Raw genomic sequence first — 15,154 nt, forward strand, 5'->3', positions numbered from 1 at the left:
AAAATACAGAAAGGCTAAATATGTGCATCTTTGGGATCCCCTTGAAATCGCTGGAACAAAAAGCAGACATTAGTTTTGTCCTTGAATCTTTGAAACTTATAATATACCACAGTTTACTGTACTTCAAATTCTTGTCAGTCTGGGAATTTTCTTTCAGTTTCAAATGGTTTCTGTGTTTGCACAATGTTATCTCGTATGCTTACTTCATTCTGCAGTCACTAAAATCCATCCATACGGAATACTCATCTTTTCAAGTATTTTTATCCTGTACTTTTCTGCTATAGATCTTCAGATGATCACTCTTAGAAATTAATCCCAGATGCCTCATTAAGCAGTATGTGAGCAGCACATAAACCAGGGAAAGATTTATGTTTAAGTTGTAGCAGACATTAATGCAATTGTGTCTAGCGTTAAAGTTAATTGTACTGTTAAAGAATGTACTGTTCAAGTTGTCAGAAGAAGGCACCTACGGATCGTTATGATCGTCTCTATCCTAAGATTCACAGGCCCACACACTCAAAAGGTACTTGGGCTCTGATCTCCCTTGGGAACCAGTGGGGCCGTGGACACCTTTGTAACACTGTTCATATTTCATGTCCTTCTCACGCTGATAACCGTGTGACCAGCTGTGTGTACTCTGTCCTGACAGTGATGCAGTTTGGCAAGGGGAAGTCGTGTTGCTATCGGTTTCTGACCAAAGGACAGCAGTGGATCTGGCTCCAGACCCATTACTATATCACGTACCACCAGTGGAACTCCAAGCCAGAGTTCATTGTGTGCACGCACATGGTGGTAAGGTATGGAAACTGTCATCAACCAGCGGGGATGTAAAGGACAGTAAGACAAGGGCATCCTCATGACTGCAAACGTTTCCTCTTAGAAACGTGACGTGTCTTTTATGCTACAGAAATGAAGCCTAAACTCTCTGAACGAAATCTGCATTGTAGAAAAATACTCTGACTAAGCCTTGCTCTATTCTATGCGTCATTTATTGACCACAAGTTTAGGGGGAGAGTAACTATTGCATTTTTCCATCTTGTGCAAAAATAGGGAATAGACATCTCCCTCTACTATTCTGTTCCTTAAATCCTTGGTGTTTGTTTTTTTTTTTTTTTAGTTTTGTTTTGTTTTGTTTTATTCTGTTCTGTTTTTTTAAGAGATATGTGGAAGCTTTTCAGTGAAGTTGCAGAGTAGTTTTAGGATGTGAACTTGACCTCTACTCTTTAATACACTTCTTGATTTCAAAAAGATAGGTAGAGAAAGGAATTAAAATTAAACCATAGTCTCTCAAATGTTGTGCAGTTGCATCTGACATGATTTTTTTAAGCTGTTCATTTAACCTGTAAAATTTCACAATATTTTTTTTCCTCTATTTGCTTGAAGTACATTTTGTGAAATATAACGGTACCATGTTGATACATAGAATTATATTTTACATTCAGTTATGCAGATGTTCGGGTAGAGCGGAGACAGGAGATGGGCTTGGAAGAAGTGTCCTCAGAGGTTGTGTCCTCAGCACTAAAGGTACAATGAGACAAGTTTTTTTCATAAATACATGTAGTAATTGCAACTATTTCCTATATTAACATCACTGAAAATTTCAGCATTGTCTTTCTGAGTGGATTCCCTAACAAGTTCAGAATTCATTGCTCACTTGAATAATTTTAAAATAAATTAGATAAGTTCATGAAAGGTTAAACCTGGAGATTACAGACAGCCTTAAATTAAGTGGAGTATGGGCAGGGGCAATGTGATATATCTTCATGTTTCCTTGGCAAAGTGCTACAGTTCTGAGATTCATCTGGACATGTTCTGACAGTCCATCTTGGCTACATCGAGGACATCTGCTGAGTTAAGAAAGAGAAGCTCCACACAGCTGAGTGTCTCACAGAGGTTGCAGTTGCTGTCAAGTCCAACTGTATGCAAAACACACATTCAGAAAAACATCTGAATGTGCAAAAGGACTCTGGCAGTAGCTTCCTATTTATTTCCACCTCAGTGAAAGTTCACTGGAAAGAGGATTAATTAGATGCTATTTGGAAGGGACATCGACACTTGTGCCCAAGTCTTCTGCTGGCCTACCTGGGATTAGTTCTGCTCAAGTAATTTTAGGCCAGCCAAAGAACTGGGTCTGCAAGTATTACTAGGTGCATTTCAAAATATTTTTACCCTGACAGGTGCAATAGCTATTCTCTTTTCTGTTTGTTTTAGGACAGTAGCTCCAGCTTGGATCCTGAACAGCACTTTAATGCACTTGATATTGGTGCCTCAATCCTCAGTGCTAGCCGGACACCCTCAGTATCATCCAGGAGCTCACCAAAATCTTCCCACACACCCAAGTCAGACCCAGCATGTGAGTGGCATTCCTGGGTTACTGCGGTATTTTGCATTTAGCCAAGTTACAGAATGTGTGTCTATATACCACGGCTGCAAATTAACATGAGGTACTGATATGTGTTTGTCAGTGGCAATGAGGTGCATCATCTACAATGGTAATGTACGAGATGGAAGGGTCTAGTTCGACCATCCATACACTGGAAAATGGGTAGCAGAACTAGCCATGAGACCAGCTGTTTAGATCTGTTATGAAAATAAAGACTTCTATATTCCGATTTGAGGGTGTCAGTATGAGCAATGAGAGGCCCCTCCTGACTTACCTGAATAATAGCAGCCTAAGGGTGGTAGCTCTTCTGGCCAAGATTAAGGATGTTCCAGCCATGACTTGAGCACACCTTATGCACTCTTTCTGCTCCCTGATCTGGAAGAAAAGCCAATGAGCTAACCAAAATTTACAGTTATTTGGTCCATGCAAGGGAGTTCCAGCTGCTCTAGAACAGCTCTTGGGTCCTTTTGCTCTGCCCATTGGAATCACGATCTATCCCTTTGACTTTTATCTTTGCCCAGACCCTCCTTATCAGTTTAATTTTGCTCCCATTGAAGCCAACAAGAACAGCCTCGACTCCATCTGGAATTCAGCCAGGCCGTAATCATTTCTAGCCAGGTCTCACTGTAATCCTGAATTCCAATGGCGATGATTTGCAGTTTGTGAGAACTCACCCACACTTTTCTTGCAGCTACACCAACAAAGCTGACTGCAGAGGCTAGCACCCCCTTGCAAAGGACACCCAGCACGCAGCAGGACTTATCAGCACACAGACTCAGCCAACCTACCGCTCTGCAGGTAACTCCCAAGAGCCACAGGAACAGGCAGAAGGTATAAGGCATGTGCCACGTAAGCAGTTTAACAAATCAAAATGACTTGCACAAAAGCCAAGGCATTAGAAGAAACCTAGAATTTAAAGGAGACAAACTTACAAATAAAGTTTTGTTTTGTTTTGCTTTGTTTTTAACCTAGGCTTCTTTGCCTTCTCAGCCTTCATGTGAGCTTCTTCCACAGCAGTTGCTGCCTCAAGCAACTTTGCAAAGTCAGCCTGCACCACTGGCACAGGTTAGTTGGGGGTTCGGAAGTGGAATAGGTCACTTGTTTCTCTCCTGGTGTTTTCTCCCTTCATCTAGTAAATGAATTAATTATGAGACTCCAGGTCTTTTGGGGTTTTTAGGTTATTTCTTTAGTAGATAAAATCCCCAAATCCACCAGCTCTCAAACTCCTAAAATATTGTAGGAAAGTAATCTGAATTGTACACTTGTGTGTTTAAATATTTTTCTGCATACAGACATTCACAGCAGAAGCCCAGGTGTGAGTAGGTTCAAGTGTACACACACATACTTCACAGGAGGACAGAAAACAGAGATGGAAAATCAGCTTTCAACTTTGCTTCTACAGAATCAGGTCCCTTCAAAATCAAGGCTGCAATGAGAATTAAAAGCAAAAACTAACAAAGACACTCCTAAAACACCCGTTTGGCTTTGCTGAAGCACAGCTAGCCAGCAGCAAAAGGCACACTAGTTCCACAACACCTATTCTGTGGGTGTGCTAGCAACAACGAGGATGTCACTAGAGACAAAATCCTCCACTGAAATCTGTGAACCCACATCTCAAGTGTGGGTGATGGCCCAAAAAGCCAGTGTTTCATTTGCAGTGGATTTTGAAGGAGTAAATTTGAGTACCGTGTTCTCATCTCATTGTTTCTGCCCTGTGGTCATGTTGTGATGAATATCTATCTCATCATCCTCTGATTTTAGAAATGACAGAGTCCTGGACCTAAGCTGCTTCTACCTCTTGTACACTGTACTCCCTTGCAAGATCTCAGAGTTTCTTCCTGTAGCATATAAAACATAAAAAATCCTGAGGATCTCTGCTTTTAAATAACAAATTCTCATTTATCTTTTGTGCTTAATATTCTTTTCACGACTCCACACTGGCATGCAGTGAAGAAACAGCATATCAATTACCTGCTCTGAGCAGTCATTTTCTTTTACAGATATTCCTCTCCTTTATTCATTAATGCATTTCCAAACATCAATTAGTTTATTTATTATAAACCTGTGCATGTTCTGCTTGACTCTCTTCTATTTCCCTCCCTTCTCTACCAAAGCTCTTTCTGGAGAGATGCTTTCCAGTTGTTTACCAAAAACCCCGCCGCCCCACCCCTTCCCAATAAAACACTTGCTGGTGCTCCAGCTCCGTTTCTTCCCAGTGCCGTTCAGTTGCATGGCCAATCCCCCAGCAACCCTCTTCTTGACCAGCAGCAAAGCTCGGTCGCTCAGCAGTGACTTGGAGAAGCTCAAGCTGGAGCTCCCCTTCTTGTGAAGCAGGAAAACAGCACCACAAACCCACATCCTGCAGCCCCGTGGGAAGGGCACGCCGGTGCAGGAAGAGCCGCAGAAGCTGCTGCCCACTGGCTTTTTTGCTCCCCACCCTCAGGTGAAGGTCTCACCAGACACACAGATGCTTGAGCCTGTGGACCTTCAGGGCCCCAGCACGCTGATGAGGGTCCTTGTGACAAACATCCCAGCCCAGGGCAGCAGCATCTGCAGTGAGCAGCCAGTGCTCGCCTCGGGCTCCATCTGCTTGAACTTTGGTTTTGTTTCAAGCAAATTCTGTGTGGGTTTTGTCTCTGCCAAAATACAGTTTTAGACCACGACCTGGCTATCTGAACGAACCCTAAAGCACAGTCCTAGGTGCTGCCTGAATGTAAATGGTTTGCTTTAAACCAAGTGCTCCCTATTAGAATATTTGTTTGTTTGTCTGCCTCATTGTAATAAATTAAAATCCCCTACAACACAGCGGATGTTGATGACTGAATAATAATCAGCACTAATAATTCTGTTTGGGATTGCGCAGGTGTTATTCGGAAAACAACAACCACGAACAAGTTGTTCAGTGAGCTGCAAAACTAATGAAACCTGGTTTCCCAGGGACTGGCGTGGCAGGAGGGGAATGAGCGGGTCCCTCTCGCTGCTGCTCAGCTAGAGCTTTCGTGGCATTACGGCAACCTGGTGCTCTTGAGGCTCTCGCAACTCTCTTGCTTGTCTCTAGCACCGGCCAGAAGGATCGGAAGCTGGAAGGCAGAAGGAAATGAAAGGTTCATTTCTTTAGGAAACCGAGCTAAAAAATAAATAGGGTCTCTTGCCTTTACCCAGCTACCTATTTTCTTGAAACTTGTAGGAACAGAATGTCTTCGAGGTACCCAACTCCCCTGTTCATCACATCTCTGATGGGGACCATGCCGAGTGCTCACACCCAACATGTGCCGGTCCCACTCCCTGGACTGCATGAAAAACTCATTTTTTATTTTTATTTTTAAGAGAGCAGACTAAAATTACTGCTTTGTTATTATTATTTTCCCTGAACTAACAAACCTTGATTAAACTGGCGATCCTCTGCAATTATAGATATCTCACCAGTTGAGTCTTTCCAGTTTGTACCTGGGAAGCTGGGAGAGCTATAACATGCAGTTTTCTGAGGATCCCACAGAAGTTTGTAAATACCTTAGTGAGACAAATATCAACCTCATCTGATGTTAATGGCAGACTTAAAGCTGTGCAGTGTTTTCTGTGGAACATTTTGAGTCGAGCTCTTTTAATGCATTATACAATTACAGATTTCTTCCTTAATTGGTAAAACAGTTAATGATCTTGAGATAAATACTCTCTTGTGCAGGTCAGTTGCTGTTGCTGTCTCATTGTACAAAAACAATAGAAGCTTTGTAATCACAGGGGTCACTGCTAGAGTTATCAAGAAACTTTGGTTTCAGAGAGGAAAAGGGAAAAAAGTAAAAGAGAGTTCCTCATCCTCTTCCTTAGCAACTCTCATTCCAGTAGACCATACAATTGTTGTTGCTGTCAAGTGTATTAATACAAAAGGAACATGAAGAAGAAAACAAAAAGACAATACTAGGTTATATACTGAATATTCAGTATACATATTCAATACTGAATATGCTAAACATAAGAAGGTGATGAAAAAAATCATGGACTAATGATCTAAAATCAACAGCAATACATTTTTGTGTGCAATATTGAAAAGCAAACTCATATTTAAAACTAAGGCTTGGACATGGAAATCATTTCTTATTGAAGTACAAAATTATTATAAAAATTTCAGCTATAAAATTTCTTACGTTCATTAATTGAGGAAAACCAGGTTCCTTTCCCAAGGTCTCTTCAGGGACTTCACATGTTAATGAGAAGTTTGCCATCAGCAAGCCAGGCAGTCAAAATGAAGCTTTTGGCTAAAATTTTTTAAATTCCTTTCTGATAAAGACTCTTTTAGTGACTTCAGAGTAGACCTCAGTAACAGAGTTAATACAGAGAGAATTAGGTTCCAAGACCTGGCTTTCTGAAATGTCCTTCTGTACAGACCCACATTGAAGCAGGACATGGCTGCATTTAACCTAGTCAAGCCACTGCTACATTGCATTATTCCACTCCTAAGACCAGGGTGCCCAGGTCTCTTCTGAAACACGGAACGGGGCTCGAGCAAGCAGAGCAGGCAGCCCCTTGGAGTCACTTACCTCCGTTCCCAAACATCAGAGGTTCCCACTCATCCATTACTCAGGTTAATGCTTTCTGCATGGAATAGAGAAAGAGCAAGAACCAGCTCCGAGCTCTCCCCTTTAACACCAATTAGAAGCAACACCAACTTCCCACCGGGGGCTTTGACTCTGCTCTGGGAGAGGATGGGGCTGCAGGTGACAGTGCTGCTGACAACAGTGCCAGAGGCAACGTGCTCACGTTATCTCCTTGGGTAGACCATGCAAGCTGTGAGCACTCGCAGATGTCTTTCCCACCAAAGTGGGCTCTGGGGGCCTCCAGAGCATCGGCATGTGACACCTTAGCCCCCCTCTCCCCTAACCAGTGCTGGCAACCAGCCTCCCCTCAAAGTGGCCACACGAGGAAACTCTTTGGAGGGTGACCTCCTGAGCTGGGCTGGAAAGACACCTTCCAGCCGTGTAAATATAAATAAACCCACTGAAGTTCTCTTCCTTTCTCACCTAAAGGACATTTACACAGAGATTTCAGCTGTTTGCTGGAGGGAATGCGAAGGTACTTTCACGTATTTAGATGTTGCAAAGCAAGCGGTTAGCTGATACAAATCTGACCTGTCATATTTAGATTTCTCTAAGCACCCAGAAATTTCATTCATCTGTACAGTGTTGCTAGCACCAGAGCGCTCCTTTTTTCCCTTCTTGTTACCATTTTTGTTTTCCTATTAAAAAAGTGAAAGCCAGAAATGGTGTAAGCAAGTGCCACTCCATTAAGCAGGAAGGCTCCAGCAGCTTGCATCATTTCACCCCCCAGAACAGAGCCACGAAAATAACCACAGGAACAATGCGCCATCTTCAAGTCATGCGAGTCATAGCAAAATGTTTTCTTTTATTTATTTTTTTGCCTGGATGTTCCCAGAACTGCATGTTTCCAGAGGCATCTTGGATGCCCTGATTACCGAAATGCTCACAGAACTTTTTTGAAGTATTACACCATGCTTTTTTCTCGGTGTGTTTTTTTTACTTTTGGAATATGAGATCATGCAAAGCAGTGATTCCAAAGCCAATTAAAGTAATAATTAACTTTGGTGGACTTTGAATCATGGCTGTAAATACCAAATAAAGCTAGGAATTTGTTGCCATGCTAGTCCCCTCCATGCTTATGGAGTGATTCTGCTTTGTGCGAGGCATTGTTGCTACTGGAGGTTGCACTTTCTTCTTGACCCTTATTAGCGATCTCCATTTTGTATTATTATTTAGAATAGCCTTTCTCCCACTGAGCTGGGCTATTTATTTTTTTGTCACGTATAAAAATAACTTAATGAGTATTTCTTGTACCCTGGCCACTACTCAGATGCAGAAATGTAGAAAATATTTACTGTGGTCAGCTGTTGCGTGATCACGTAGTAAGTAATCAGCAGAACAAACCATTGCAGCACTGCTATTTCTGTGAGGAAAAAGGAAAGTGTTGGTAAAACACATTTGGAATATGCAGCTCTGCCATGCTAAGGGCTCCAAACTACACGCTAATAATAATAATGCTCTCATTTGCCACTGAGTTAAGATGCTCTTGATATTTTAAAGCAGCATGCTCTCAAAAACAGGCATTCTGATAATTCTCTAACAGAACAGGGTCAGTTGTAAGAAGATCACTATAACTGAGGCAATTTAATATATGTGCGTAAAATTGGAAATAGAAAAGATTTATCTCTGCCTAGACGTTACTATATTACAAACACATACTTTATTCCTTTCACTGTGCTTTACAATCAAGAAACCAATAACTTCTTTCAAAATAATGTCATACTGAGGCCCGTTTCTATTATAAAGACTGATTTTTTCCCCTTTTTTTCAGTTCTCAGCGCAGTTTAGCATGTTCCAGACCATCAAAGACCAGCTAGAGCAGCGAACGCGGATCCTGCAGGCTAACATCCGCTGGCAGCAGGAGGAGCTCCAGAAGATACAGGAGCAGCTCTGCCTGGTCCAGGACTCCAGTGTGCAGGTGGGTTACTGCTGGGAGGGGCAGAGCATCCTCTCCTGAAGCACTTGATAGGGCTGGCATCTTAAAATTACCTCCAGGGTCCAGGACATGAGAAATCTGGCTCATCTGAATGGGGATTTTGCCCTCTGGAAGCCTCTTGAGTAGCCTACATCAAGATTAAGAGCTTTTTGCAAGAAGAAAAGGAAGAAATATCTCAGCCTTATGGGGGTGAGAAGATTTGGGGTCATTTACAGAAGTATTTTAATGCTTTATCTACTGAATCTTCAGAATGAGCAGCTGTAATGGAACAGTGTTCACATTTGGACTCAGCACTGATTATGTCTCTCCAGTTCATTAGCTTCCATCCATTCACTGCATGCTTCGTGGGGACATTGCTGATGCTCAGTATCACGTCTGTCCAGCTCTCCCTTAGCCAACAGCTCTCCTTCAGGCACTCTCCAAGTGCTCATCTCTTTTAGATCATTCGCTCCCTGTTTTCCTGGCCTAGACACTGAGCACAGGAGATGAATTCCCTTGTCATGTTTAAAAAAGAAGAAAAAAACTCTGCTCAAACCTCTGTTCATTTGTTTACACCTGGGAGGCATCTGAATTTGTTCTTCACAGGACCAGCTCAAGCCTTTAGGGTGAAGCAGCCTGAGGCTGCTGTTCTTGTGTCTTTGATATCTTCTACACAGAGCTAGTACAGTACCTGCCTTGTACTGCCCCCATGTCTACCGCACCCCATGAGTAACAGTGAGTGCAATTTATCACATCTCAGGTTTCATTTAATGACAAATGGAGAAATCATCCAGTTTTATGGAAGTTTTCTAAAAGCTGGGTGATTACTGCTCTGTTCCTCATAATGTAACTATAAATACCGGGTTAAATGACCCTTGCCAGAAATGTTGCACTGGGGACCCACTGTGAGCATTGTACTAACAAGATTTTTTAGAAGACAAGCTCTGTCACATAAATGAGTATCTCAAAGAACATTTTAAGCACAGGATGAAAACCTGGGACCTGCTGAGGCCAGTGGGAATTTTGTTCCCGACTTGCACAGAAACAGAATCTCACCCATCATCGACATCTGTGAACACACAGTTCACATATTAAAACAAATTTGGATTGTACGTTTAGGCAATTAAGGGATCGGTGAAGCCAAATTTGAAACTTTTCCACCCAAGTTGCTCCATACGCACTGGTATAGGACAGCACAGCAGTAGCGGGTCCCAAAACCAGGACTCCCTGTTCCTGGTACCATATAAACATATAGGTAGACCAGGTTTAATTTCAGTGTATTTCTTCTACTGGTTCTGCATTGACTCTGAATAACGGGAAGGGAAAGTCTGCAATTAACTGCCCTTCAGTTCAGAATCATGGTATGTGTCTGAAAGCTATTATTGTTATTATGAATATCAAGAGACGTGATATTCTCACTTCCTGTCCTTTTAATTGGGCAAAAGCCATTACTCTCTCCCGGTGAAGTCTTCAACATTCAGATACACTGATCCCCCCAACCCCCCCCTTTTTTTTTAAATACTTCAGGCAAAAATAGAAAGTCAGAGCACATTCTTATATGCGGGAAAGGGATTTTATTTTTATATAGTCATCTTCCATACGCATTAATAACCCAAAGACCATGGGACAGATCCTCAGCTGTGCTCACGGGGAGCCCAAGCAGAGAGAAGAGGCCCAGTGGGTAAATGGTAGGCCCTGTACTGCCTACCTCCTACTGCTTTGTAGCTCTGAGATTTGGATCATTTGGATCATTATTTGGGTGATCTGCTCCCCCACAAGGACTGTGCCAGGTTGGACCAAGGAGAACATATTTTCAGAGCACCGCAAGATCTCTGATGTCGGTACTGACCATTTCCCTGCAAATGCAGCACTGAGAGGCAGGGGGGCTGGAGGGCAGCTCGGAAATGTGGGGGCTGCCTATCAGCCTGAGGGGGCAAAGCTGGATGGGGAGGATCACTGTCTGTCATCCAAGTGCCTTTCAGCCCCCCCAGAACAATCACACGAGACAGTGAGCTGTAAGAAGTCACGTTGACTTGGAGTGGGGCCTTTTCCTTCTCCCACTTTCTCTAGATTTAAAAAAAAAAAAAAGAAGAAGAGAAAAGAAAAAAGGAAAAAAGAAAAAAAAAAAGAAAACCAGAAATTACTGTGCCATTACAGGGAAGGAGTGAGACCAGGAATTAGCTTTGTCTTACTTGGCTAGAGGCAATTTGAAATAAAGCCTCACATTTTCACATGTAGCACTTTTGTGACTCACAAGAGGTTAGGAGTAAACTGTTAAATCAGAAATCTAACCGTATGCTTTGCTGAACAGATTTCATCATTCAAGGAGCTGGATGTCTGCAGACATCGATCTGTGTCTATTATCAAGGCTACAAAGCATAGTGGCAAACAGAAGAGCCTTACTATTGAGTGAATTTCTGGTCCTTTTAATATTCCGCGTAGAGAATGGGGCTGTGCAGGTTGTAAGCATGGGGGAGTGCCGTGTGCTGGCTGCAAAGGGGGAAGCATTCTATCATTTTCCCTCGTTAGCTCATTTATTAGCATATCTTCCCCCCCCCCCCCCCCCCCCCGGCTCCCTCCCTTCCACACAGAAGTGTACAGGTAGCTCTGTGGAGAATTGAGCCCCATTTCCATTTCCTTCAGAGGTCTTCAAAACTGTAGTGCAGCAGTCCACCAAGAAACGCTTTCCCAACCGGACAGATGTTGAGCAGTCGTCTGCATTTGTCACTATTTCCAAGAGCCTTGCGTGATGAAAGACCAAACTAGCAGGAGGGCTGTGGGCCCTGAAGAAGAGTGTTCAAAACCCCATTAAATCTCTGGTACTGCTTTTCCTGACAAACGAAAGCATTAAGGGCGGCAGCAGCAAGAGTAACCTCAGAAGTCTGAAGGATGCCGTGTCTGTGCCAGATTTGAACAGTCTGGCTAATGAACTGCGGATGGAGAGGCAAGCAGAAAGAAGAGCTGAGCCTGACCAGCTTGCAAGAACTGCAAATGAGACCGTGCATTGCCACCCATGATTCACAAACCAGTCTCCCTTCGAAGTCCGTGAACCTCAGATTCCCAGTGCTGGTATTTTACATAAGGAGTCTTCCCTTCTCTAACGATGAGCCTGAAGGTTATCACCACCTGATTACCCAAGGAGCAGGAAGAGTCAAAGAGCTGTCTCCCCCACAATGTCTTGCCAATGCGATTCACCCATTAGCTGCAGGGACCGTCTATCTCGGGATGAGGGGGCAGCTATGTCAGAGGGTCCCTTCCCTCCCTCACAGCTTTGCTGTGTATCTTAACAATCTGGCCAATTAAAAAATATTTATAAGATGCTTCGCTGGCCTTGCAGTCCACAAAATCAGCTGTGAGACGTGTCGTTATCGGCAGCACAGTTAGGGGGCTGCTAATTTGTCTGCTTGGATTTGCTCAGACTGAGAAAGATTTTTTTCTTTATTATGGGGTTTCTGTTGCTATTTAAAGCTGCAACATTTTTGTGCTTCAGAGGAATTCAGGCAGTCACGAAAGAGACACATAATGAAAAAGCACTGTTTTGTACAAATGAAGTACATTCTTGCTTTCAGGCTTACTTGCAGGTAGCAACTCCCCACTTCAATCCTCTCTTAGGTTAACTCTTTTCTTGATTAGGCATCTTGAGTCTTCCAGTTCTGTGGGGACATGGGTTAAATGGCACCACTGCTTCCTGCCCTGAGCTTGTTTTTCCCCGACATTTGTGTTCTGACAGTAATAATGCTGCTTTGGCCATTATAACGCAAGGGAGAGCATCCCTAGATATGAAACGCACGTAGGTCTCTCAGGGTATGAACACATAAATAAAAGAAATTGGTTTACTGTGATAAACTTGGTTGTAAATTTATAGCATGCTAGCTGCCAACCATTAGCCGTGCGCTTTCCTACCCAGTGGCATACACTGGTAATTGCAAAGTAGGTTGCTCTGCTTTCTTTCAAGAATAAGCTACTTGGCCTTTGCTTCAAAGTAAGGCATGCACACAGGCAGCTCCCTGCAGAGTAAGTCATTTGCTGCAAGTCCCCACCCTGCCCAACATTTGCATTGATGGATATTGAGTTTGCATTGGATGAACTTGGTATTTTGCCAGCACTGTGTGCCTTGTACAGGGAGGATGCTTAAGATATTGCTCCTTATGGTCTTACTTCATGCTGATCTTCCAGAAACAGTGGGCTCACATCCCACATGACATTTTTGAAGCACACCACTTGCTTTACCTGTTCTGAATGTTACATTAAACATTTCATATCAATGGAGACCAATTTCATTGCTAGAGCTAATCAGGTTCATTTACCGAACATGTTCAAAACTTAGCTTCTATATAGAGAAAATAAGCAAGAAAATGAATTTTCATAACTTCTGCCTTTGATTTATTCATAATAAGACCTATTTACTTGGCAGAAGTTGCAAGACCATCTGTCTTTCTGAAATGTAATGGCTCCAAACTCTGTGAGCACTGTTTTTAAAAGAAAACACTCAGAGCTAGTTTCAGACCTACTGCAAGCAGACACAACTCTGTTACTTGACCCATTTATTTCTATCAGACATCTTTGAGGTGTAGTTAGTCTACAGCACCTGAAACAAGACGTTGCTTTAGGTCCATTAACATTTTCATTAATTGCCCACCTCTCTCTGCTGATTAATGTAACTGATTAACATGAGCTTTGTCTGTAACTCAATTCTGAGTCAAGTCTTGGCACACAGAGATTCATTACAAATTTATCATAGTAAATTAAAAACTGTGTTTTAATAGCTAGATATATAAGCACAAATATGATGGATCAGCCCATACTTCTGTGGAGAAAAGCAATGCATTGTGCCGGTTCTTTAGAGAAAGGTGCAGGGTTTTATTCCAAGAGAAATTACAGGGGACGTGATAGTTTAGGGAATTGCTAATACAGCAATAAGTTGCGGAAAGGTGTACTAATTACTGGGTGTACCTCAGATGTACTGCTAGGCATGAGACTGATGGATGAGTAATGAAGAAAATAATTGTGATTCTGATTTCATTTAAGCCTTGAGTAGCTCCACTTAAAATAATGGAGTTCCACACTTGTAGAAGTGGTGTGAAATCAGAACCAGAGCCAAAAATGCCTTTAACTACCTGGGAAGTGTCGCTTTGTACAGTCCTTGGTGGCAAGAGGATAGGTTTGAAATATTGCAAAGATAGCTTGTAGCATTAATAATTAATAGTTTTAAAAGATGCCTTTTTTCTTTTGTATGGCTCTATTGAAAGAAATAGCCTCTAGAAAAGCAAAAATATTCCAAAGCCCTGCAACTTTTAAAGAAGAAAGACTCTTCTTGCAATGCAAGAATGGAGAGCATATCATTTACAGAACACTAACAGAGGGGCTGCTGGCTCTTTTGCACAAGTCAAACGCAAGGCTTGATTAGGGAGAACACCAGGTGACAGCTACCTGACAGGAAATCAGATAAATGACAGTGACGGTCTGTTTACACATCTTCTCAATGATAAGGACACAGCCATTCAACACAGTCAACTCTGGCCTGGCTGTGGCCTCATTAAATACACTCAGTGACCCAACTGTATAGAAGGTGTTGAATTTTCCGAGACAAATTCAAAAGCAGCCTTGCCTGAAAGGCAGCCTGGTTTGTTGAAAAGAGAAATGAAAGGATTGAAAAGACATGGAGTTACTCCCAGCTCTCTGGTCGGGATGCCCCAGAACACGGTGAATGTACAGCGAACTGCTCTCACGAGGGCTCTGCCTGCCCCGTGGAGAGAGGGCTTTTACCTTCAGGACACATTTCACAAGTAATGAATGCATTTTCAGAAGAAGAAAGAAAGAAACCAGAGACAGCAGAACTGTTAACGTAGGAAAGAAATGTGATTTCCAATTAACAGTAAATGTGTGGTGAATTCCGAGCTGTGATGATTTTATTTTAGAACATATCTTTGGATTTAATTGTAACCTTCATTATCCGTGACAGCTGGGCTATGTCAATAAAACGTCCCCCTCTTCTTTTCCAGATGTTCCTACAGCAGCCAACGGTGTCCCTGAGCTTTAGCAATATTCAGCAGCCAGAGCCACAGCAGCTACAGCAGAGGCCAGGGGTCATTTCTCAGCAGCAGCTTGTCCCCAGTCCTCAGCTCCCCGGGCAAATTGCATCTCCGCAAACACCGAACCAGCAAGTACTGAGAGAAGCAAGTGTGATATCGAGCCAGGTAATCACTTCTTTGACTAGAGGAGCATTTAATACGGAAAGAAGGCGCTGAGCTGTTACTGAACAAG

The 15,154-nt window shown here is 42.7% G+C and overlaps 1 protein-coding gene across 5 annotated transcripts in view; it reads left to right on the forward strand.

The window, feature by feature from the left end:
* The window catches only part of NPAS2 (neuronal PAS domain protein 2), a 100,907-nt gene that overhangs the window by 79,965 nt on the left and 5,788 nt on the right, over positions 1–15,154 (forward strand). For 4 of the 5 annotated variants that reach the window (XM_083820583.1, XM_083820585.1, XM_083820586.1 and 1 more), the window contains 7 exons: positions 650–797; positions 1,443–1,524; positions 2,212–2,353; positions 3,075–3,181; positions 3,356–3,448; positions 8,747–8,893; positions 14,893–15,087. In XM_083820583.1, the coding sequence (XP_083676709.1) occupies positions 650–797; positions 1,443–1,524; positions 2,212–2,353; positions 3,075–3,181; positions 3,356–3,448; positions 8,747–8,893; positions 14,893–15,087 (914 nt within the window). The remainder of the gene's footprint in view (positions 1–649; positions 798–1,442; positions 1,525–2,211; positions 2,354–3,074; positions 3,182–3,355; positions 3,449–8,746; positions 8,894–14,892; positions 15,088–15,154) is intronic. The other variant, XM_083820584.1, reaches the window with a different exon arrangement.

The sequence above is a fragment of the Anser anser genome, assembly GCF_964211835.1.
Source record: "Anser anser genome assembly, chromosome: 1".
NCBI classification, from domain to species: Eukaryota; Metazoa; Chordata; class Aves; order Anseriformes; family Anatidae; genus Anser; species Anser anser.